This window comes from Pezoporus occidentalis, unplaced genomic scaffold (genome assembly GCF_034315485.1).
Source record: "Pezoporus occidentalis ecotype Australia unplaced genomic scaffold, CSIRO_AGI_Poc_V1 ctg371, whole genome shotgun sequence".
Classification (NCBI taxonomy): Eukaryota; Metazoa; Chordata; class Aves; order Psittaciformes; family Psittacidae; genus Pezoporus; species Pezoporus occidentalis.
Window position 1 is genome coordinate 1 of NW_026915693.1, and position 22,175 is coordinate 22,175.

The following is a 22,175-nucleotide window of genomic DNA, read 5'->3' on the forward strand; positions in this document are numbered from 1 at the left end:
GTCCATGACACCACCGCGGTCAGTGCGGGCACAACGGGGGTGATAAAGGGATGCGGTCCATGGGTGGTGGTGATGGGGATAACGAAGTTTGGGGTGTTTTGTGGGGGGAAGACGCATTGGGCCCCTCCCGGTGCCCGCCCGCACCGGCGGGCACCGGGAAGGGCCCAAGCAACGCTTCTGGGTGCGTTTGGGGGTCCCCATAATGACGCGTTTCCCCCGTTTCCCCCCTCTCAACACCGTCCCTTCACCCCTTACCGACGACTCTGCGGTGGCCCCGGGCCCCCGGCGGTGGTGACGCCTCCCAGCGCTGACGTCACGGGGAACGGGGGTGTGGCCACCCAATGGGAAGGGCCGGGTTTGGCGCGGACGCGCGCGGCTACGCGGGAGTTTGGCGGCGCGGGATGAAGGGGGGACATGGGCACACGCACACGTGGGTTTGGACACCCCCCCCAGTTCCCATCTCATGGGGGTGTGGGGAGGGGTTGGGGACCTTGAGATTGTTGTCCCCTTCACGTTGAGCCCAGTATAAGCAGGACCCCCCCCCATTCCCACCCTATGGCATCCTGCCCCCCCCCCCCAAATATCCCCAAAGCCATCACACCATTGCTTACACCAGAGCTGCCTTTATTTCTACACGGTGGTAGAAAACAACAGTACATGGGGAGCCCGGATATCACCCCAGTGTGTCCCTTCCCACCCCACACCCCAACTGGGTGGTTGGGATAAGCCCCCCAGGGCCATGGGGAGGGATAAGAGACTGTGGGGACTGCACCACAGCCACCATCAATGTCCATTCCTTGTGGTGGCCTGGCTGGTGTCACCCACCCCGAATAAGAGGGACACAGGAGTGGAAGCTACCGGTGAGGGGGGGACCCTCATGTCTCCTGGGTGGGTGACAGCCCCATGTCAGGTGGCCAAGCAGGCCTGGGGCATGCAGGCACCTGCACCCCTCTGTCCCACACTGCACGGTGAGCACAGGCGTGCTGGCACCTTGCAGGTGGCAGGGACACAGCCACCACCCCTGGCTGCTTAAGTCCGTGGCCTGGGGGTATCCTCAGCCCCCATTACCCATCCAGCAGCTTGAGGATGCTCTCTCTCTCCTTCAGGGTCTTCCAAGCTTGGTCCTTCTCCTTCTTGGTGGGCGTTCGCTTCTTCTGCCGGGCTGCCATGATCTTGCGGAAGGCATCCATCACCTCGTTGTCAGCCATGCGAACACGCTGCCGCAGCTCCTGCCGGTGCAGCTCCTCCTTGGCCAGCCTATGGACATGGGGGTGTCATGTCCACACCTTCCTGCTTGTCAGCAACCCCCTGCACCCCGATCCCTGCCCGCTCTCACCGCAGCAGCTCGTGCTTCTTGGCGCGGTTGTGGGCGCTGAGCGCCTTGAGCTCTGCCTGCCTCTTGCGCAGCTCCGCCAGGACCTCGTCCTCCGAGTCCTCTGCCGGCCGGTCCTCCGACTCCAGCAGACCCTGGGCCACCAGCTCCTCCTTGATGCGTCCCTCCAGGGACTTCGTGTGTGGGACACTGCGGGGTGCAGAGTGGAAGCTGCTCCCACCACGCTGCTTCGCTCCCCAACACTCAGCACCGGGCAGGGAAGGCACCGAGCCCCGGGCCCAGCTCGCCCGCTCACCTGAAGGGCTTGTTCTGGCTGCGGGGAGACGTTCCAGCACCATCAGCTCCCGAGTCCTTGCCGGCGATCTCGGGGATGGGGGAGTCCTCGACGGGGGAGATGATGTTCTCCTGGTGAGCAGAGCACGAAGTGGTCACAGCGCTGGAGCGTGGTGGGATATGGGATATGGGCTTGGCACAGCCCCACGGAGCCCACTCACCTCCACAAGGGCCTGCAGGAGACGCTGCGTCAGCGGCCCAAAGGGACACCCGTCCTCTGGCTGCTCATGCTGGGCTTCTGACTTCTTCAGGAGAGCATCAACATCTGCGAGGAAGCAAGATGGAAAAGCCCCAAACAGAGGTGAGCAGCGGGACAGGACACCCTCCGCCCCCAGGGCTTGGTGTGGATGCTCACAACCCCTCCTGACAGTGCCTGCACCTTTGGTGTCCAGCTCGGTCAGGGGTCCCAGGACACCTTTCTTCTTGTCAGCAGCAGCTGCGGCCCGGGCTCCATCCTTCTGCTCCTCCAGCAGGTCCTCCTGGGCCCAGCGCTGGGAATAATGCTTCCCCAAGGGCGGGATCTGCAGGAGCAGGGCTCTCACAGGTCCCAGAGCCTCCTGCCTCATCAGCACCGTGGCATCATTCCAGGCAGGAGCACTGGCTGTGAGGTGCAGGAAGGAGCAGGGAAAAGTGAGGGTAGGAAATGGGTTTGGGGGGTTTTCACCTTGTAATGCTCAGCCTCATCCTCTGGCGGCTTGAGCAGCTCCTCCAGGACTCTGACCTCCTCATTGGTGAGGTCGGCGCAGTACGGCTCCACCGATGCCCAAAACCTGTCAGGATGGATGAGCTGTGATGGAGAGCCCCAGGGCATCCCGTGGGAGCTGGCACACAACCCCTTCCCTCCAGGCACCTCTTCCCTGGAGCCAGCCCTCACACCGGGAGCTGCAGCCCCAACACCCACCTGTTTGGAGCATCATTTTTGGGAATGCGGGGCACGTCAATGGGATCATCCTGGAACTCGTATTCCTGGATCTTGGGCTGCAGGTTCTTTGATTTGGGCCTGCCGGGGCCAGGCCCGGTCCCGTGCCCCCCTTTGCCCTCCAGCTTCTGCTTTTTGGGCTTCCCGTGCTTGACAGAGGTGCCCACATCGTGCTCCTTGCTCAGCTTCAGGAACCGCCGGTCGCCCTTCTTATCCTGCCAATCCGTCAGGATCTGGAAAGAGAGGGATACCCGCGGTCGGCTCCGGGCTGGGAGGGATGCAGGCAGCTGGAGGGCCGGGATGAGGAGCATCCCTATGGCACCTGAGTCTCGGCCTCCAGCACCCGGAGGCGGCGGCTGGCGGAGGAGAGCAGCGTCTCCAGCTCCAGCTGCAGCGTGTCCAGCTCCTCGATGCCGATGCCGTCGTCCTCGGAGCGGGCCAGCACGGCCGTGTACCGCGGGCAAACCTTCCCGTGGTCCACAGACTTGAAGTCGTGGAACTGCAGCGGGCAGTCCTTCAGCTCGGACATGGCGGCGGGCACCGGGGGCTGCGGCGGGCACCGGGGCTGCGGCGGAACCGGGGGGGGGTGATACCGGAGCGGAGCGAGGGGCTGCAGGGCCGCTCGCCCCTTCCGGCCGCCGTCCGTGGTGCTCGCCCCGCCCCTCGCGTTCTCCGATTGGCCCAGCCACGCCCGGTGCCCATCGCTCATTGGCCCGGCCCTCTTTCCATCTCGCTTCCCTAATATGGAAGCCCTGACTGGAGCGTACCAAGCACAGCGGAGGAGGGGGTGGTGAAGCGGTGCGGGATCCCGCTGCGGGACGCCTCTTCCGCTCCCGTTCTCCAGCGAGGCCTCATCCCAGCCGCACTCTACCTCTGTGCCTCGGAGAGGCTTCGCTACCCTCTCCCGGGCCCTCAGCTGGGGATAGGGGGAGGTAGCAGACACCAGTCACCCCCTTCCCGCCGCAGTGGGAGGTGCCGCGCATCGGGGAAGAGGTGACCGGCTACTTCCGCCTGGCGGCACCGGACCGCAGCAGCCACCATGGTAGGGCGGGGGGCACCGGGCCGGGGCCGGGAGGGGCAGCGGGGCGGGGGGAGCCGCGGGTACCGGTACCGGTGCTGATGCCGCCGTGTCCCCGCAGACCGCCACGCTGCGCCCGTACCTGAACGCGGTGCGCGCCACGCTGCAGGCCGCGCTGTGCCTCGAGAACTTCTCCTCGCAGGTGGTGGAGCGGCACAACAAGCCCGAGGTGGAAGTCAGGTACGGCGGGGAGCGGGCCGGGATCCCGGGGGGGGCTGGTTGGGGATGGACGCCTCGAAGCATCCCGTATCAGCGAGAAGGAAGGAGCCTCCCCGCGGCTCCCCATCCCCGTCCGGTTCTGATCCCCCCCCATCCCCGTTGCTGAGCTGTAAACGCTTCCCTGTGAGTCAGCGCTGCCGTTCCTCTGCTCGCAGGAGCAGCAAAGAGCTGCTGTTGCAGCCGGTGATCATCAGCAGGAACGAGAAGGAGAAGGTGCTCATCGAGGGCTCCATTAACTCCGTGCGCGTCAGCATCGCGGTGAAGCAGGTGAGGTTTGGCCGCAGGGGGAAGCTTCAGTCCCCTTTCTCTTCCTCCTCGCTTCCCTCTCACTTCCCTTCTCTTCCCTCTCCCCAGGCCGATGAGATCGAGAAGATCTTGTGCCACAAATTCATGCGCTTCATGATGATGAGGGCTGAGAACTTCTTCATCCTGCGCAGGAAGCCCGTGGAGGTGAGGGGCTGGGATGGGGCCGAGCTCCCATCACCGGGGGGGGGGTGTCTCCAGAGATGGATGTGAGGGTGCATGGTTGGTGTCCCAGGTGTTCATCCGCAGGGTGCTTCTCTCTTCCCCAGGGCTATGACATCAGCTTCTTGATCACGAACTTCCACACGGAGCAGATGTACAAGCACAAGCTGGTGGACTTTGTCATCCACTTCATGGAGGAGATCGACAAGGAGATCAGCGAGATGAAGCTGTCTGTCAACGCCAGGGCCCGCATCGTGGCGGAGGAATTCCTCAAGAACGTGAGGCTTGGGAAAGGGAGGAGGTGGATTCCTCGTGTTGGGATTTTGGGAGTGGGGTGTGGAGCTCCAAGCCAGTGTGGTTCCAATGCCCAGAGCCCCCCAATCCCACCTATGGGGACAGCAGTGCCAGTGTGCCCAAGACCCTCTTGGAGACAGGGTGGGAGGATGCCCAGGGTGGGGGGATGCTCATACCCCCTTTGCGTGGGAAGTGCTGGGTTTGGGATCCCCAGAGCACGCTGGGGGGGGAGGCAGCAGCCACCAAGGGCACAGCCCCGGGGTGCTGGTTCACATAGGGGCTCACAGCCACCTCTCTTCTCCTCTTGCCTTGCAGTTCTAGGCCGTGGTGCAGGACCCCGTGGCTCCCCAACGCTTGTGCCTGCTCCCGCTCCCCACCGAGGATGGCCGGGCCGGGCCGGGCCGGGCCCTGCCTGCCCCTCACCGTGCCGGGGGGGCCGGGCCGGGAGCAGCGCCCGCTTGCGGCAGAGCGGCCCCGGCCGTTCCCGTGTCTCGTCGTGTTTTATAAACGGTCTCGTTTGCTGTAGCCGCTGCCTTGGGCTCTTTCCTCTCGCCGCAGCGGGGGGCAGACACCGTGGACCCCCCCGGGGATGTGGAATGCCCGGCTCCTTATGGAGCTCCATAGCAACTGCAAATGGAGGGGGCGGTCCCGACGGTGGGGGCAGGACCTGTGGTGGGAGGAGCAAGGGGGTGGCCTTAAAAGGGGGGATAATTGGGATTGAGCGAGGATGTTGGGGGAGAGGGCTCAGGATGTGGGGCACGAAAGAGTTTGAGGGCTTGAGGGCATCTCCATGTGAAAGGGGTCGAGAAAGGGGTTTGGGAGGATGGGGGTGGCACACATGACACGGGGGGCTGGTGTTTGTACCCCTTTGGGGTAGTGGGGCCAGTGCGGTGACCAGGGCTGGTGCAGGGTTGGGGGGGTCCATGTGTTGGACCCGACCTCAGTCCCCAAGGGGAGAAGGGATGCACTTGGTCTCTGGGGATGCAAAGGAGTCACCCTCTCGTTGACACACAGACTTGGGGGGGGGGGCTGCCAGAGTAAGCGATGTTCCTAGTGGTGTTGGGGGGCTGAGTGTGACCTTTGGGCCCTATGAGGCATCCCTGGGGGTTGCAGAGCAGCCGGGACTCCGGCACGAAGCTCTGACCTGGTGCATGCTTGGTCACCATGGAGCTGCTGAGGAGCAGTCAGCACATGGAGGAGGCTGTCGAGGTGAGGCCTGATTACACACACCCCTTACAACATGCCAGGTACACGTGTTTATTGCATTTATGCCTGAACACTTGCATCCCTCCCCAGGGGAAGATCTTCATGGTGCGGGGCACCTACCCCATCATCCACAACGTGCTTCGGGCACGGGGCTGTGTGGAGAAGTTCTCCAACACCATCAGGGTGGGCACCCTCTTGTGGCAGCAGCAGGACACCTGGAAGCTGCTGGATGAAGACAGGGGCAATGAGCAGTGGGAGTCAGCGCTGGGTCCAGAGCCAGGGTTGGCATCCTGCTGGGCTCAGCCCTCAGTGGAGATCCTGGAGCCTCCAGAGGAGGAGGATGCCCACTGATATGATGAGGACCTTGGTGGCATCCACAACATCATGGTTAGTGGTGAGGACCAGGGCTGGACTCCGCAGGGCACAGCCTGGGCTGGGTGGTGAGGTGGGATGGGGGCTCCACAGCCCACCCCAGTCCCCTCTGTCCCTCCTGCAGTCCTCTATGGTGAGGGACCAGACACTGACCTTCATCTGGACCAGCCAGAGAGAAGATGTCAACTTTTGGCTGCTGCAGGACCACCAGGTGGTGAACCACTTCAATGGCATCAGAGCCTTCACCACCAAAGTGAGAGCCTGGGGATGCTGGGGACGTGGTGCTGTGGTGCCTGTCACCTTTGGTACCCAAACCTTCTGTGGTCTCCAAGTCACTTATGGACACCAAGCCTCCTGTGATGCCCAAGCCAAAGGGCAGAACTACTCAGCTCCCACAGGCTGGAGCAGCACAGGTCCAGCCAGCTCCTCTGGGGCAATTACGCTCCTTCTCCTCTGGCTCTGTCCCCCAGGCACCACCACAGCCCAAACCCCTGCTCCAGAGGGCTCAAGTCACTCTGCCCTTGTGGGGCCAGTGCCCTGCCCAAGGCACCCCCTCCACCAGCTGAAGTCCCACCAAGGACCCTGCCTGCATGCCCTGGGCAGCCGAGCTGTGCTGCAGGCAGGGGTCATGCGGCAGCACCCGCAGGCGGGCAGAAGACCTGCTGCAGGCCATGAAGGAGGGGACAGCATCATGCCCATCCTAAGTGGGGCAGCACGGCAGCAACCCCATCCCCCTTACCTCAACCAGAACCTGTCACTGCACAGGGACGCCCACCCCACCAACTGTGGGGTGATGAAACATTACTGAAACACACTGACCGTGTTTCAAAACCCCACAGTGCAGTGGTAACCGGGTCTGTGGGCAGGAACCGGGGCAGGAAAAGCCGCCTCTGCTCCTGCTTGCGGTCACCGCTGCGAGACAGAGCCGTGGCAGTGGTGACACCGGCAGTGGGAACCAGGTCAGGCACTGGTGTCACATGTTGATGATGTGTCCCCAGGAGAAGAAACGAGTGCTGCGACACCGCGGCGAGAGATGGGGATTTAATAGGGCGGCAGAAGGCACTGGGTTGGGGGTCCCCCCATGGGTGCTACCGCTCCAGGTGCCCAGGCAGCCCCAGGCGTTGCAGCGTGCGCAGGAAAGGGAGTGGTGGTGGGGCACGGATCGGGCCCTGCGGCAGCACCAGCTCCTGCAGGTGGATGTGGATTGGGAGGTGCCGAACCTGCTGCGGGGAGAGCCCCAATCTCTGCAGCAGCGCCTCGTCCAGCACCTGCAATGGGAGCAGCAGCTCAGTGGGGCCCTGGGGGCTGTGCTGAGCCCCCAACCAGCACCCACCGCGGCCATGTACCTGTGTGCGGGGTGCAGCGGGCTCGGGGGGCAGGAGGAAGGGCACCCCCAGCACCCTGCCCACCCGGGACGAGTGCTGGTGGTCACCCAGAGCCGGGCACAGCAGCAGGGTCAGGTGAACCTGGAGCTGCTCCGGGAAGGCTGGAAGGCAGTGGGAAGGGCAGTGGGATCATGGTGGGCGGGTGGGGACAGTGAGGGGTTTTGGGACACCACTCACCCGTCCTGGGCTGGAGCTGGAGCAGGGCGCAGCCCCCCGCGGCCCCCAGCACCCGGTACCGTGTCAGGGTGTTCTTCACCTCCTTCCTGGCCAGGCTCCCGCGTCCCGGCGCCGGCACCGGCACCACCTGCGGCACCACCACAGCCTTCAGCCCCCCGTTCCGGGTCACCCTCCCTGTGCCCGTACCCCCCAGCACCCCCTTACCACAGCGGTGTCACCCTGCTGCTGCCAGCGCAGCCCGGTGCGGATCTCGCCCTCTGGCTCTGCCGGGACCCCGACGGTGACGGCGCTGTGGGGAGAAGGGGGGGGTGAGGAGGGGACAGGACCCCTCCACGGTGCCATGGTGACACCCCGGGGACTCACCGGTACGTGACTGGGTACTGGCCTCGCTGGCGAGCACCGGTGAAGAACTGCTGGAGCTCCTCGGTGGCTCGATGGCAGCTGGACAGGAGGGTGAGGCCGGAGTATTCCCTGTGGGATGTGACAGCCCTGAGCCCCATAGAGGGGGAGCGGCCCCTCCTGAGCCCCCTTCACCCGTACCTGGCCGGAGCCTTCACCACGTGGAGCTCGGCCGGGAGCCCCAGGCGCCGCCGCAGTGCCGGCAGCAGCACGGCCAGGCTCAGCTCCCCGGGCCGCCCTAGGCAAGGAGCGGGGGGGGTGGAGGTCAGCACACGCTGTGCCCCCAAACCCGATCCCTCCCCAATTCCTGCACCCCCCGCCCCGCACTCACCCAGCACAGGCAGGCCGTGGGGTTTGCTCAGCGCCAGCACGGCTCCTGGTGACGGGATGCGGGTCAGGATGTGACCGACATACCACCCCCCCACCCCCCCACCCCCGTTCCCCTTTGGTACCTTCCCGGTGCACCACAGAGGCCTCCAGTAGCCCCAGCGTCTCCTCAGGGCCCAGCGGCCGCCTCCATCTGTGGGGTGTGAGTGGGGGGGGCACGAGTGGAACACACACACCCCCACACCCCCCCCTCCTGGTTGTTGGTCACCACCCGGTTATGGGACACCCCCCCCTTCCCGGTTACTGTAAACCCCCGGTTATAGGACACACGCCCCCTCCCCGGTTACGTCCCGTCCCCCCTCCCCCGTTTATGGCCCCCCCCCAGTCTGACCCCGCCGCTCTCGCCCGCCGCCCCGCTCGCGCCAGCCCGGCCGCCATGTCGTCACGGCGCGGAGGCGGAGCCGGACGGGGGCGCTCCTCGCACCTACCATAGAGCCGCCCCTCCGGCAGCGCAGAGCGGCCTACCTCCGCGGTCGGTGCCGGCGGGGCTGCGGCTATAGAAAGGCGGAAGTGCGGGCAGAGCGTCCCGCCGGCAGGTGGGGTGCGGCGGGGGGGGGGGGTCTCACCCGGTGTCACGGGGGGGGGGTCGGTCCCGTCCCGTCCCGTCCCGCTCACTCTGTGCCTCCCCAGGGCAGCACCATGGCTTCCCGCGGGGGGCCCCGCGCCGCCGGCACCGACGGCAGCGACTTCCAGCACCGGGAGCGTGTGGCCTCGCATTACCAGATGAGGTGGGTGCCCGGGCGGATGCGGGTGTGCGTGCGGGGATCCGTGTCCCCCCTCCATCACCCGGTGATGCCCTGTGCTCCCCCCCGCAGCGTGACCCTGAAGTCCGAGATCAAGAAGCTGATCTACACACACGTGTGCATCTGGCTGCTGCTGCTGGCCCAGATGTGCGTGGGGCACCTCAAGCTGCTGCCCCACGACCAAGTGGCCATGCCCTACCAGTGGGAGTACCCGTACCTGCTCAGCATCCTGCCTTCGCTGCTGGGCCTCCTCTCCTTCCCCCGCAACAACATCAGCTACCTGGTGCTCTCCATGATCAGCACCGGGCTCTTCTCCGTGGCCCCGCTCATCTATGGGGCTATGGAGATGTTCCCCATGGCGCAGCAGCTCTACCGGCACGGCAAAGCTTACCGCTTCATCTTTGGCTTCTCGGCTGTGTCCGTCATGTACCTGGTGGTGGTGGTGGCCGCTCAGGTGCACGGCTGGCAGCTCTACTACAGCAAGAAGCTGCTGGACTCCTGGTTCACCAGCACGCAGGAGAAGAAGAAGAAATGAGGAGCGATGGGGTCTGTGAGGGATGGAGCTCTGCAACCGGGCCCTATGGGGCAGCGCTGGCGCGGCTCCGGTGCGGGCTCCCCCCCCCCACCATCCCGGGACCAACGTGTCTGAGCCATGCCACGGCTCCGGGATCGCATGTAACGGGGGGGGGAGACCCGGTGCTGGGGAGGGGGTGCCGATCCTCCGCGTGTTTCTGTATGGAAATAAAGCAGCTCCGCGCTCCCACGCGTGTCTGTGCCGCCCGGTGACGGGGCGGGCGGAGCGGCGGGGCCACACGTGCCGGCGGAGGAATGCGGCGGGGCCGGCCCGGGGCGGGGCGCGGAGCGGGTCGGAGCGGAGCGGCCATGGGGCGCTCGGTGCTGCTCGCTGCCGCTGCCCTGCTGCTGCTGCTGCTGCCGCTCACCGGGACCGGAGCCGTCGTCACCCGCCTCCGGGTCTCCTCCAACTTCGTGAGCGACGGGGGAACGGGGAGGCGATGGGGAGGGAGGCGGGGGGGCTGGCGGCGCCGCGCTCACTCCGGTGTCTTTCCTTGCAGAAGTGCTGGGCCACCGGTGAGTAGCTTCGGGACCGGGTCTGGGACCAGGATAGGGCTGCGAACGCGGGGCTCCATCCGCTCGCGGATACCGGGTCCTGAAGCCGGGGGTTCTCCTTCCCCGCGGTTCTCTCTTCTCGGGGCTCCCCCTTCCCGGTGATTCCCGGTGTGCCGAACACCCGGCCCGCCATGGACTCTCGGTCCCGGCTGTACGCGGACCCCGGCACACGGCCGCCGCTCTCTGCTCTCCCCTCCCCGCAGCCGACAGCACATTGAGCCGCCCCCGGTGCCGCCGCCCGTCCCGGTCCGGGCCGCCGCTGAACGCACCCGCCCTGGAGCTGGGCAGGGCCCGCCTGTGCCTGCACTCGCAGCGCTGCCAGCCCTGCCTGCGGGTGCGCCTGGCCCTCCCCGCCGCAGGTACGGGCAGGGGCACCGCGCACCCCCCGTCGGTGGGGGGGATGTGGGGGTAAAGGGGAGCTGGGGGCTCATCTCCCACCCGTGCCTGCTCCACACGCTGGTTTCCCGCAGAGCTCGGTGATGTCCGCGGGCTCCAGCTCAACTTCCTGGAGCTTGGCTCCAACCGGGCAAGCTGGCTGCAGGTGTGGCGGCGGCACCGGGCAGCGGGCAGCTCACCGGTGAGTCTGGGGTGGGTTGGATGGGGCGGAGCCGTCGGTGTCCCGCTGAACTCCCCCCCCCACACACACACACCCCGGTTCCCGCAGTGGCAGGTACAGTTCGACTGCTTCCCGGTGGAGAGCGGCCGGCAGGTCCTTGTCTCCCTCCACACTATCCCCGACCGAGGCTGGACCCTCAGCCGCAGCCACTTGGTCACTGCTGAACCGCCCGGTGAGGCTGGAGGGGACCGGGGGGGTCTCGAGGGATGGGGGACACACACACGGGCACCAGCTGACCCCTGCCTGCTCCACAGGACCCATCTTCACCCATACGTGGGTGCCCGAGGAAAGGACCATCGAAGTGTGGGTGCCTGACGGCCCGGCCCTCATGGTGCGGCTGTGCCATCAGCTCGCCCTGGAGTGTGAGGAGCTGCCCCGGCCCTTCCACCAGCAGGTAACGGCTCCGTTCCCCACCACACCAGGCTGGGACCCGTGTTCTCCTCCACCAATTCTGCCTCCATACCATAGGTGCTGGTGCTGGGGGGCCACCGCATCTCACTGCCATACGAGTTCCTGGTGCCCTGCTTATGCATCGAGGTGCGTTGCCCATCCCCGTGGCCTCTGGGCCCATGCAGCGAGGGCTCATCCTGCCCTGACCCCCCCCCCACTCTGCTCCCCCAGGCCTCTTACCCGCACCACGACAGCACACGCAGCAAGCGCTGCCCCTTCCGCAACCAGCTGGCTGCCTGTGAGTGCCCATGGGGAGGAGGGACCCCGGTCCTGGGGGTGTCCCCCCCTCCGGCCCCACTGACCCGATGCCTCGCAGATGGCCCCGAGCTGTGGTCCTCGGTGCACTTCCACGACTATAGCACCAGCAGCAAGGACCAGATGGCAATGGTGCTGAGCGCCAGCTGCCCCCTGCACCCCCGCGCCACCCTGTGCTGGAGGGAGGTGGCAGCTGAGGCTGCACCGTGCCACGACATCCCCAACTCCACTGCCAGCGAGGAGGACCAGGTAAAGGGTCCTGGGTTTGGGGTGCTGGGGCACCCACCAGACCCCCAGGGGCCCCTGAGGATGGCGGGTAGTTGCTGCAGTGCCCATGGGCTATGCAGGTTTGGGATGGTGATGCTCTCTCTGCCCATTCCAGGCATATACACTGGACAAGGTCGATGTGCACCCCCAGCTCTGCTTTCGGGTAAGCCCCCATGGGCAGTTGGGCACCAGTGCTGGGGGGCTCTGGGGCTCCCCCAGCCCTTTACTGATCCCTGTTCTCCCCAGTTCTCCTATGGGAACAGCAGCCACGTGGAGTGTCCCCACCGGCCAGGTGAGCCCTATAGATCAGGGGAACCCCTGCCCTGGGGTCCCTCGCACCCTTCATCCCCTTGGGCATCCCACAAGCCCCCTGCTTCTCTCCCTGGTGACCGCAGAGACCGCCTGGAACGTCTCAGTGAGCGTCCGAGGGCTGCAGCTGCGCCTGCACCTCATCTCCAGCATCCCTGCGGCTTTCAGTGCAACCCTCTGCCAGCGCCGGGGCGGGCAGTGCGAGCCCGAGCCCCCGCTCTACACTGTCACACAGGTGAGTGGAGTGGGGCTGGAGAGGGGGAGGACATGGTGGGGACCGACCCACAGTGACCCTTCTCTTGTGCTTTGCAGCCAGAGGGCTCAGCCCCAGGGGAGCTAGCGCTGCTGCTACCGATGCAGGTCCTGGGCAGCTGCGTGCTGGTGAGGTGACCCACGTACCAGCACCCCCACAATGGGGGGGACCCGAACCCCAACCCGGCCCCTCCTCACACAGCCTCTTCCCCAGGTCTGGCGCTCGGATGTGCGTTTTGCTCGGAAGCAGCTGCTCTGTCCCGATGGTGAGTGAGGGTCCCGGGGAGCCACGGGGGGCACTGGGGTTGCACGGAACCCCCATTCCCTCACTGCCCCTCTCCCAGTCTCCCGCAGGCACTTTGGGCTGCTGGGGTTGGCGCTGGTGCTGGGGCTGCTGTTGACCTTGCTGCTCCTCAATTGCCGAGGCGCCTGGAGGCCTGATGATGGTGAGGGGCACTCCGGGGGGATGCGGGACGGGGGAACAGTGCTCATGGCACCCATAGGGCTGGGGTGCCGCGGGCTGCTGCCTCCCTGGGCTGCAGAATGGATGCACAGGATGGTCAGATGCCCTTGGAGGATGCCGGTGTGTCCCCAGGGGATGGGGAGCGGCTCGGGGCAGGGCTGTCACCGCTGTCCCCTCCACCCGCAGGTCCCGCGGGCGCTCGCCCCGTGCTGCTGCTGTACTCGCCGGACTCGGAGGAGCACTTGGGGCTCGTGTGCGCCCTGGCCGAGCGGCTCCGCGCCGGGCTGGGCTGCGACGTGCGCCTGGACCTGTGGGAAGCGGGCGGCTTGGGGCAGGCGGGGACCCTGCCCTGGCTGTACGCGCAGCGCGGCACCGTGGGCCGGCAGCGAGGGACCGTGCTGCTCCTCTGGAGCCGCGGCAGCGCCCGGCTCTTCCGCCGGTGGCGGGGCGGGGCGGCGGGCGGGGACCCCCCCGGGGATGCTCACGACATCTTCGGGGCGGCCATGTCCTGCCTGCACGGGGAGCTGGGCGCGGCGGGGCGCGGCAGGGGCTGGGTCCTGGCGTACTTCAGCCGGCTCTGCAGCCCCCGCGATGTCCCCCGGCCACTGCGGCCCCTGCCCACCTACCGCCTGCCCCGGCAGCTGCCCGGGCTGATGGGCGCCCTGAAGGGCAGCCCCCCGGCCCCTCGCCGCTGCTGCCCGGGCGGGGTCGGGGGGCTCCTGCACCGGCTGGGGGCCAGGGAGGGCAGCCCCCCCCCGCGGCACATCGGAGCGGCTACCGGCACTTGAGGGATTGCGCTGGGGCTGAGCTGGGCATTGCGGGGGGGCGGCCCCCCCGTTATGGAGGTGCAGGGCTCGGCCGTGCCCGTGGGGGCACAAGGAGGAGCTGGTCCCAGCCATAGGATGTGCTGTGGACAGGGATGAGCGTCCAGCCCATGGAGCTGGGAGCGGAGGTGCTGTCCCGGGCAGGGGCAGCTTTATTTCCACACAGGGATTTGCTCCAGAGGAAAACCAGGACCTGAGAAGCCCCTCGGGATGTCACAGGAGGTCGAGGGCTGGAGCAGCAATGGAAGAAGTTGAGTCGTGGCAGGGGGGGCTCCTGCCCTGCCCTGCCCAGGGCATGGGGGGCAACTGCTGGGCACAGCCTGGCCCTGCTCCTTGCTCTTGCTGCCAGCAGGACCGTGTCTGGGGTGGAAGCAATAAAGGCACCGTTTCACCCTCTCCTGCTGTCCATCCATGCCGTGTGCTGGGGTGCCCAGTGCTCCCCTGAAGCATGGTAGGGGGCAAGAGGGGGGTATAGGGCAGGACATGGCATAACCACGGCTCCATGTGCGGCTCCCGGGCTGGTCTGGGTTCTGAAACCACCGTGCGCTGGATCCTCTCCATGGGGATCAGGGAGGCCCCACCCCGGGGCGGCACTAGCGAGGACCCGGGTGTCCGGGATCGGAGCAGGAAGCGGGAGCCGGTGGCGGCCGCGGGGCCCGTGGAGCCGGGAGCGGGGCTGTGGGGAGAGGATAGCGTGGGGCGCCCCGGCCCCGCCATGGGTGTGCTGGTGCCGCTGGTGCTGGTGCTGGTGGTGACGGGCGGGCTCGGTGCTCACCGGGACACCTTGGCCTGCACGCAGGTGGGTCGGTGGCACCAGCACAAGGGCTGCCGGGCACCGCGGCACCGGCTTCACCATCTCCTCCCGCCAGGGCCTCGCCTGCCGCCTCCTGGGTAAGTGGCACTGCCATAGCCGAGGGCACACGCGGGAGTGGGACATGCGCCCATAACCCTGCACCCACGGACCCGTGGCCACCCTCTGCCTTTCCCTCACCCAGACCCCGACGTGCTGTGCGGGATGGAGCCGCAGGGGTCTCACCACGGGCTGGCCCTGTCTCGGCTGCGGCTGGAGCCGGCGCTGCGCTGCACCGGAGCCAGGGCCTGCTCTCCTTGCCTGGAGGCACGGCTGCGCCTGGCTGTGCCCCGCGGCGCCGCGGGACCGCGCATCCCTGCGGCAGGGCACGGCGGTGATGCGGACCGGGGGGCACCGGAGCATGGGGACCCCTCGCCTCAGCGCAACGCCAGCGGGGTGCTGCTGCTCGCCGCGCACACGTACACCTCGTCCCGCTGCGTGGCCATGGAGGTCTGGGCACCCATAGGCACTGCGCTGCCCGGGCGGACGCTGGTATGGAGGTGGGGGTAGCAGGGGTGGGTGTCCCCAGCAGTCACTGGGCACTGTGGGTGCTGGCACCGCTGCATCTCTGTGGTGCGGAGGTCCTGTTCCTGTATTGCCACAGCGCAGCGGCGGTTTTCCTGCCCAGGGCTGGGTTACATTCCGGTGCTTTGAGGCACCGCTGGGCTCCGAACTCCGTGTCACGGCGTACACCACCACGCATGGCCATCGGAGGCTGAGCCAGCTGCAGCGGGTACCAGGTGAGCCCCCCCATGCACCCCAATGTGGCAGCACCATCCCCCCTGTGCCTGCTGACACCCTGTCCCCACAGACTGCTCGTGGCCTGTGGCACAGAGTGCTGTCACCCAGTGCCAAGGTAGGTGATGGTGACCCTCACACCTTGGTGCATGTCCGCTATGGAGGGCTGGGTGAAGGATGTCGGGGGAGATGGTGAGGGTGACCCCTGTGGTGCTGTGCCCTGTGCTGTGGTGCTGTGCCCTGTGCTGCAGCGCCCAGGTTGCAGGTCTCCCCGGGGCCCAAGGAGGTGGTCATTGAGGTGCAGGGGGCGATGCCAGGGCACAGCTACACCCTCCGGCTCTACCACAATCAAAGCCATGGCACTGCCGGGCCGGGGCGCGTGGTGACTGTGGTGAGTGTGACCCCTTCCCTGACCCCCCCACCCTGGCCGGCTCTGTCCGCTGCCCCCCTGCCCCGTCCCCGGGAAGCCGTGTCTGTGTTACAGGCAGGGCGCTGGTGTCACCCTGGGCTGGGTGACACTGCTTGGGGGGGGGGGGTTGCCATGGGGTGACCCACGTCTGGTTGCTGGTAGCAGAGCAGCAACGTGAGCTACAGCCTGCCAGCCGAGGAGGTGCTGCCCTGCCTCTGCCTGCAGGTCAGTGTGCGGGTGGGCACTGTGTCCCACTCCCATCCAGCATCCAGAGGCCAGCATGGACACCCCAAATCCTTCTCTCTTTTCCTCCCCTCCCAGGTCTGGCTGGAGACCCAGGACCCGTTGCGGGCCACCCTGTGCCCCTTCTCCCATGGTAACTGTGCTATGGGGCTGGGCTGGGCACAGAGGGACCCATGGGGACACCATGGGGTGACACTTGTGTCCGGTGCCACCACAGACGCCAAGGCCTGGCAGCAGCTGTGGGCACGCAGCCGGCTGGTGCTGCATACCGAGGCACAGGCACTGACCTGCTCCCTCTCATCCCCCTGTGATCTCCCGGCTGAGCTCATTCCCTGCTGGCAACCAGCACCCACCGGGCCCTGCCAAGCACTGCCCGGCCTGCGGCACCCCGCTATGGGGCAGGTGAGTGGGGCTCCATGGCACACTGGGAGTACCAGAGGGCTGTGGTGGCACTGATGAAGCATCCCTTCCACCCACAGGGATCCCAGGAGCTTGGGGGGCTGTGGCCACACCCCAACCTTTGTGTGCAAGTACGACACCCCTCTGCCCCATAGCTGCCCTATGGCTGCCCCATGGGCACCCCTGGGTGCTGCTAACCCGCTCTCTGTGGTAGGTGTGGAGTCATGGGCAGGTCCGGCTGAGCCAGTGCCTGCAGGATCGTGAGTAGAGATGGGGGAGGAGGGCAGGGGCAGCCCCAGAGGTCTGGCTGTGGGGCAGGAGCCCTCCCTGGATCCCCCCCCAGCCCTTGGCTCACCCACAGGAGCACTGCCCGGCCGCCCCGATGACATCCTGCTGTTGGAGCGCCATGGGAACACCTCGCTGTGTGTGCTGGAGCGGGGCACATGCACCCCCCTTGCCAGCTTCACCAGCACGGTGAGCCCAGGGCCCCCGTGTCCCGGTAGCGGTGGCACCGCGGCACAGCCGGCTCACCCCGTGCTGGTGTTGCAGGGACTGGGACACCCGGGGCTGCTGGAGCAGGAGCTGCGGCGGGATGTGGCGATGGGACAGTGCAGGCAGGTCAGTGCGGGCAGCAGCGGGGACACGTGCCCAGTGTGTGATGTGTCCCCAGTGCGTGACAGGTCCGTGTGCCCACAGATCTGGCACCATGAGAACAGCACCGCGGTCACGCTCTGGGCCTGTCCCATACATAAATGTGAGTGTCCCTGGCTGTGCCACGGCAATTTGGGGCTGGTGGGTGCTGTGGGTGCTCCATGGACACTGTCCCTGCCCCACAGACCTGCGTGCCCGCTGGGTGCTGGCATGGATGGGGGTGATGCTGGGAGCTGCCTGCCTCCTGCTCCTGCTCCTGCTGAAGAAGGAGAACATTAAAGGTGAGTGGTGCCCATGGGGGGAATGTTCCCATCCTAAGGCCCCCCTCTCAGGACCTCACCTCACCACCATTCCTCCCCACAGGCTGGCTAAAGTCCCTGAGGGTTGATTACAGCTCTGAGGGTGAGTGTGGGGTGAGCCTAGGGTGATGGGGGTCCCCATTAGGGCTGGTCCCTGCTTGCTTCCCAGGCTGCCCCATAGGTTGGGTTGGGGTGTAGGGGGACAAAGCAGAGGATGGGAATCCTATGGAAGTAGGGTTCCCAACCTACCTCCCACTGTGACTGTTCCTTAGGGTGGGTAAGGGGATGGGTCTTATATAGGGTGGGTAAGGAGATGGGTGGTGGCCCCCCAAGCACCCCCATAGGGTGGCTGCAGGGTACCTGGGGATGAGTTCAAACACTGACGATGCCCCCCAGCCCCGCTGCGCGGCCGGCGGGCGCTGCTGGTGCACGCGGTGGAGCCGGTGGCAGAGCGGGCGGCCTGTGCCCTCCTGGCAGCCCTGCGCCCGCTGGGGCTGGCCGTGGCGGCAGCACCGGGAGGCGGCAGCGGGGCAGCAGCGTGGGGACCCCTGCCCTGGCTGCACGCACAGCACCACCGGGCGCTGCGCGGCGGGGACACCATCATCATCCTCCTCTCGCCAGCGGCCGTGGCTGCCGCGCACCAGTGGGACGCTGATCCCAGCCCCAGTGATGTCCCCACCACCGCACCCTGCGAGGCCTTTGCTGCGGCACTGTCCTGTGCCGTGCCGGAGCTGGCGGCAGGCAATGGGCGCTACGTGGTGGCCCGGCTTGAGGCCTTGGTGCCGTTGGTGCCACCGGTGCTGCGGGCAGCCCCTGCCTTCGCTCTGCCCAGTGAGACCATGGGGTTCCTGCGGGCGCTGGCAGCACCGCGGCGGCGGGGACGGTGGCTGGAGCCGTACGTGGCGGCAGTGGCCGGGGGGCTGCGGCGGGCGGTGGGGGAATAAACAGTGATGGCAGGAGTCGAGCCCAGGTGGTGTGGGGGAGATGGGAAGTGGGATGGACGGGGAGGGGTGGCGGGAGGAAAAGGGGGGAACTGGGGAAGGGAGGGGGTCTGGGCTGGGTTGGGTGGAGAATGGATGGGGAACTGGGACAGTTTGGGGGGGATGAGGGGGAACTGGACCAGTTCGGGGTGGGATGATGGGGAACAGGGAAAATCTGAAGAAGATGAGGGGGAACTGGACCCGCTAATGGGGGATCATGGGGAACTGGGCCAGTACCGGTGAGATGAGGGGGAACTGGACAGTTCAGAGGGGATGATGGGAAACTGGGCAAATCTGAGGGGGAATGAGAGGGAACTGGACCAGCTCACTGGCGATGACGGGGAAGTGGGACCGTCGGGAGGGATGAGATGGATCTGGACCAGCTCATGGGGATTGATGAACCGGGCAAATCGGGGGGCGCTGGACGGGAGCAGGTGACCTGGGACCGGTTTGAGTGGGGGGTGATAGGGACCGGCCCAGGCGGGTCGGGGACTGAGGTTCTCTCCCCGGAGCAGGACCCGTGCGCCCCGAGAAGCCGGTGCGGGGTCCCCACCCCGCAGGTGTCCTTGGAGGCGGCCCCTTTAAGGCGGCGGGGAGGCGGGGCCCGGCGGGCGGCGCGGATTGGCTGTGAACGGGGGGTCGCGGGCAGCGGGAGCGCTGCCATTGGCGGGGGCGGTGGTCGCTGAGTCAGTGGGCGGGGCCAGGCGGCGCGGGCGGGGCGCAGGATGGGGCCGCGGGCGGCCGCGCTGCTGCCGGTGCCGGCCCGGCGGGGGGGGGCGGCGCTGGGGGGGGCCCTGCTCGGGGCCGCGCTGCTCGGGGGGGTCCTGTTGGCGGCCGCCCGCGCCAACCCGGACCCGCACCCGGACCAGGCCGAACCGTGCCGGGCCTGCCGCGGCCTCGCCGACAGCTTCATCAGGGTGCGGGGCGGGGAGCGGGCTGGGGGTACGGGGGGACACGGGCCCTGCATGGGGGGAGCGGGGTGACGGGGGCGGCACAGCCCGGGGGTGATGGGGGAGCGGGAGCAAGGCGGGAAGCACGGGCTAGGGGGGGCAAGGAGGTGACGGTGCTCCTTAGGAGGGGTATTTATGGGCTACGCTCCCTATAGCATCCCAAGGGAATGAGGGGTTCCGGGGGGGCACAGCGGCTGGGGTCTGCGGTGGGCAGAGGGTGGAATGGCCATGGGGTGACTTGTTGCAGTGGGGAGGGGACTGTATGGGGCTGGGGGTTATCAGGGGGTTCCCACTGTGCTGCCCCCTCCACCGCGTGCCCAGGGCCTGGAGAGGACGGAGCACGAGGGCTTCGGTGGGGGCAACACGGCCTGGGAGGAGGAGAAGTTGGCCAAGTACCAGCACAGGTGGGTGCCCCCTGTTAAAGGGGTTTGGGGGGGTCGGGTTTCCCTGTGCGGGAGATGCACGCATCCCAGTGCTGACCCCCTTGTCCTCATAGCGAGACCCGTCTGCTGGAGGTGCTGGAGGGTGTCTGTGCCCCCTCGGACTTCTCCTGCCACCAGCTGCTGGAGCGCAGCGAGGAGCACGTGGAGCAGTGGTGGTTCCATGAGTAAGTCTGGGGATGGGGACATGGAGGGGGTGGGGCAAGGGGGTGTCAGGGTGCTGAGTGCTGTGTCCCCCCTCCCTAGGCGGCAGCAGCACCCCGACTTCTTCCAATGGCTGTGCATGGACACGCTGGCGCTCTGCTGCCCGCCTGGCACCTACGGCCCCGACTGCCGGCGTGAGTAGCTGCGGCACGAGCGAGCACTGCCTGGGATGGAGGGATCCCCCCTCCGGAATGCTGCCCCCCATCCCGGCTGCTCTCTCCCCGTGCAGCCTGTGCCGGTGGGCCCCAGCAGCCCTGCAACGGCAACGGGCGATGCGACGGTGATGGCACGCGCCGCGGCACCGGCCTCTGCGTCTGCAGCCCCGGCTATGGCGGCCCCTTCTGCGCCGAGTGTGGTGATGGCTTCTACGAGGCTTCACGGAACAAGAGCCACCTCGTGTGTGCCGGTCGGTAGGGCTATGGTGGGGGGGTGCACAGCCGAGGTCCCCCCCTGGCTCTCACACTTGCTGTCCCCTGTCACAGAGTGCTACCGGGCATGTGGGCGCTGCACGGGGCCAGAGGACTCCAGCTGCCTTCGCTGCAAGAGGGGCTGGGTGCTGCACGAGCACCGCTGCATTGGTGAGGGCTGTGGTGGGCAGCAGGTGGGCTGGAGGCTGTGGGGTGAATGGGGCTGATGGGGATGTCCCCCCTCTTCTCTTGCAGACATCGATGAGTGTGGCACAGAGATGGCGCACTGCCGAGCCAACCAGTTCTGCGTCAACACTGAGGGCTCCTACGAGTGCCGAGGTCAGGCAGGTTTGGGTATAGGTGGCTATGGGTTATTCCCCATGGCCTGGGCTGGGAGGGCTCTCTGTTGTTGACCCCAGCTCCTCTCCCCATATCAGACTGCTCCACGGCTTGCATCGGCTGCATGGGCGCTGGGCCAGCTCGCTGCAAGAAATGCAACAAGGGCTATTGGCGGGATGGAGCCAAGTGCTTGGGTGAGTGTGTCCTGGGGGCAGCTCTGCCCCTTCCCCGCTGCCCGATCCCTGCCGGATCCCTGCCTGATCCCTGCCTTCCCCCCAGACGTGGATGAGTGCGCCAGCGCCGAGGAGCCGGTGTGCACGGGGGCACAGGAGGTGTGCGAGAACACGGAGGGCAGCTACCGCTGCGTCTGCGCCCGCGGCCACGTGCGCCGGGATGGGCAGTGCGTGGAGGACAAACCCCCCGGTAAGGCCTGACACAGTGTGGGGCAGCGAGGCGAGGGTCTCCCCATTCGTTTGTGCCCCCCTACAAGCGCCGTCCTTGCAGATGCGCCAGAGAAGGGGTTCTTTGACGACGTGACGGAGGACGAGGTGGTGGTGCTGCAGCAGATGTTCTTTGGGGTGATGATCTGTGCCCTCGCCACACTGGCTGCCAAGGGTGACATGGTCTTCACCGCCATCTTCATCGGCGCCGTGGCTGCCATGGCTGGCTACTGGCTGTCTGACCGCAGCGACCGCGTCCTCGATGGCTTCATGAAGGGCAGATAGCCGTGGGGCTGTTGGGTGCAGGCCTGGGGTGGAGGGGCTGGCTGCCGAAGCAGCATCCTGTGCGTGGTGCTGTGCCCTGCATGCGTCCCCCAGCCCCACATTAGTGTAGGGTCTTGCCCTCCCTGTTGCAGAGTGAGCCGGGGGTACCTGATCCCTGGGGGTTCCGCACAGCCTGCTCCGGCCGGCATGGTGATGCCTGGCAATGTGGCACTGGGATAGGAGGGGCACAGCATGCTGCCCCCCGCCCCATGGCGCTGGATGGGGGAACCTGGCACTGTGGCAGTTAGGATGTTGTGGGGCAGGCCGGGGGGTGCTCTGGCACTGCTGGGTGCCGGGCTGGTGATGCTGCTGGCCCCATGCAACCCTGTGTGTGTGGGTGTGTCCCATCCCCGTGGGGCAGTGGGGGCTGAGCCATGGCTCTGGGAGAGCTGCTCCCCCCCAACCCCTCGTCCCCACATCCCTGGGCAGAGCCCATCTCCCCTCCCAGGCTGCTGGGGTCAGGGGGTTGGGGTCCCCTCCCTGCTCTATGCTGGTGGGGGGTCCCTGCCCTGTGCATGAGCGTGGCTGTTGCATTTGTCCGTGGTTTGTCCATCGGGGTGTGCCCATCCGTCTGTGTGTCCATATCTCAGGAAATAAAGCTCTGCACACCCAGCTCGGATGCTAGGGG

General features: G+C 67.1%; 7 protein-coding genes across 12 annotated transcripts; 5 read left to right on the forward strand and 2 right to left on the reverse strand.

The window, feature by feature from the left end:
* Positions 1–607: 607 nt before the first annotated feature.
* Positions 608–3,144, reverse strand: TADA3 (transcriptional adaptor 3). The gene is made up of 8 exons (XM_062631670.1): positions 2,908–3,144; positions 2,568–2,818; positions 2,331–2,436; positions 2,046–2,187; positions 1,828–1,931; positions 1,629–1,738; positions 1,337–1,522; positions 608–1,257 (listed from the first exon to the last, which is right to left on the reverse strand). Exons 1-8 carry the CDS (start codon positions 3,112–3,114, stop codon positions 1,065–1,067), a joined length of 1,299 nt encoding a protein of 432 aa, XP_062487654.1. The 5' UTR covers positions 3,115–3,144; the 3' UTR covers positions 608–1,064.
* Positions 3,145–3,479: 335 nt separating this feature from the next.
* ARPC4 (actin related protein 2/3 complex subunit 4) lies at positions 3,480–5,166 on the forward strand. Its single transcript, XM_062631671.1, has 6 exons — positions 3,480–3,627; positions 3,725–3,843; positions 4,038–4,149; positions 4,237–4,332; positions 4,455–4,625; positions 4,957–5,166. Exons 1-6 carry the CDS (start codon positions 3,625–3,627, stop codon positions 4,960–4,962), a joined length of 507 nt encoding a protein of 168 aa, XP_062487655.1. The 5' UTR covers positions 3,480–3,624; the 3' UTR covers positions 4,963–5,166.
* A 2,076-nt stretch (positions 5,167–7,242) lies between these two features.
* Positions 7,243–8,979, reverse strand: RPUSD3 (RNA pseudouridine synthase D3). The gene is made up of 9 exons (XM_062631676.1): positions 8,899–8,979; positions 8,633–8,700; positions 8,512–8,556; positions 8,322–8,418; positions 8,145–8,252; positions 7,986–8,070; positions 7,782–7,908; positions 7,566–7,705; positions 7,243–7,487 (listed from the first exon to the last, which is right to left on the reverse strand). Exons 1-9 carry the CDS (start codon positions 8,943–8,945, stop codon positions 7,308–7,310), a joined length of 897 nt encoding a protein of 298 aa, XP_062487660.1. The 5' UTR covers positions 8,946–8,979; the 3' UTR covers positions 7,243–7,307.
* JAGN1 (jagunal homolog 1) lies at positions 8,621–10,073 on the forward strand. 3 transcript variants are annotated; one of them, XM_062631680.1, is made up of 3 exons: positions 8,621–8,709; positions 9,198–9,295; positions 9,383–10,073. In XM_062631680.1, exons 2-3 carry the CDS (start codon positions 9,207–9,209, stop codon positions 9,843–9,845), a joined length of 552 nt encoding a protein of 183 aa, XP_062487664.1. In that variant the 5' UTR covers positions 8,621–8,709; positions 9,198–9,206; the 3' UTR covers positions 9,846–10,073. The 3 variants fall into 3 exon arrangements, with proteins under 3 accessions (XP_062487664.1, XP_062487662.1, XP_062487663.1); XM_062631678.1 differs by lacking the exon at positions 8,621–8,709 and adding an exon at positions 8,970–9,103; XM_062631679.1 differs by lacking the exon at positions 8,621–8,709 and adding an exon at positions 8,978–9,108.
* Positions 9,868–14,270, forward strand: IL17RE (interleukin 17 receptor E). Of its 2 annotated transcripts, XM_062631673.1 has the most exons (16): positions 10,185–10,297; positions 10,384–10,399; positions 10,642–10,797; positions 10,909–11,015; positions 11,103–11,226; positions 11,309–11,448; positions 11,523–11,591; positions 11,676–11,742; positions 11,821–12,008; positions 12,142–12,189; positions 12,273–12,318; positions 12,422–12,570; positions 12,648–12,716; positions 12,802–12,853; positions 12,932–13,033; positions 13,237–14,270. In XM_062631673.1, the coding sequence occupies exons 1-16, from the start codon at positions 10,193–10,195 to the stop codon at positions 13,836–13,838; spliced, it is 2,040 nt and encodes a 679-aa protein (XP_062487657.1). In that variant the 5' UTR covers positions 10,185–10,192; the 3' UTR covers positions 13,839–14,270. The 2 variants fall into 2 exon arrangements, with proteins under 2 accessions (XP_062487656.1, XP_062487657.1); XM_062631672.1 differs by lacking the exon at positions 10,384–10,399 and having other exon boundaries at positions 9,868–10,297.
* Positions 14,262–18,422, forward strand: IL17RC (interleukin 17 receptor C). 2 transcript variants are annotated; one of them, XM_062631674.1, is made up of 17 exons: positions 14,262–14,673; positions 14,744–14,765; positions 14,870–15,216; positions 15,353–15,464; positions 15,536–15,580; positions 15,714–15,853; positions 16,034–16,096; positions 16,193–16,247; positions 16,332–16,516; positions 16,594–16,644; positions 16,728–16,773; positions 16,875–16,987; positions 17,063–17,131; positions 17,210–17,267; positions 17,350–17,445; positions 17,528–17,566; positions 17,860–18,422. In XM_062631674.1, the coding sequence occupies exons 1-17, from the start codon at positions 14,377–14,379 to the stop codon at positions 18,405–18,407; spliced, it is 2,286 nt and encodes a 761-aa protein (XP_062487658.1). In that variant the 5' UTR covers positions 14,262–14,376; the 3' UTR covers positions 18,408–18,422. The 2 variants fall into 2 exon arrangements, with proteins under 2 accessions (XP_062487658.1, XP_062487659.1); XM_062631675.1 differs by having other exon boundaries at positions 14,581–14,673; positions 15,714–15,859; positions 16,037–16,096.
* A 731-nt stretch (positions 18,423–19,153) lies between these two features.
* On the forward strand, positions 19,154–22,159 carry CRELD1 (cysteine rich with EGF like domains 1). Of its 2 annotated transcripts, none has more exons than XM_062631708.1 (10): positions 19,154–19,204; positions 19,715–19,797; positions 19,890–20,000; positions 20,080–20,171; positions 20,267–20,443; positions 20,520–20,615; positions 20,700–20,783; positions 20,882–20,977; positions 21,063–21,206; positions 21,288–22,159. In XM_062631708.1, the coding sequence occupies exons 1-10, from the start codon at positions 19,169–19,171 to the stop codon at positions 21,506–21,508; spliced, it is 1,140 nt and encodes a 379-aa protein (XP_062487692.1). In that variant the 5' UTR covers positions 19,154–19,168; the 3' UTR covers positions 21,509–22,159. The 2 variants fall into 2 exon arrangements, with proteins under 2 accessions (XP_062487692.1, XP_062487691.1); XM_062631707.1 differs by having other exon boundaries at positions 19,169–19,360.
* The last annotated feature ends 16 nt before the right edge of the window (positions 22,160–22,175 follow it).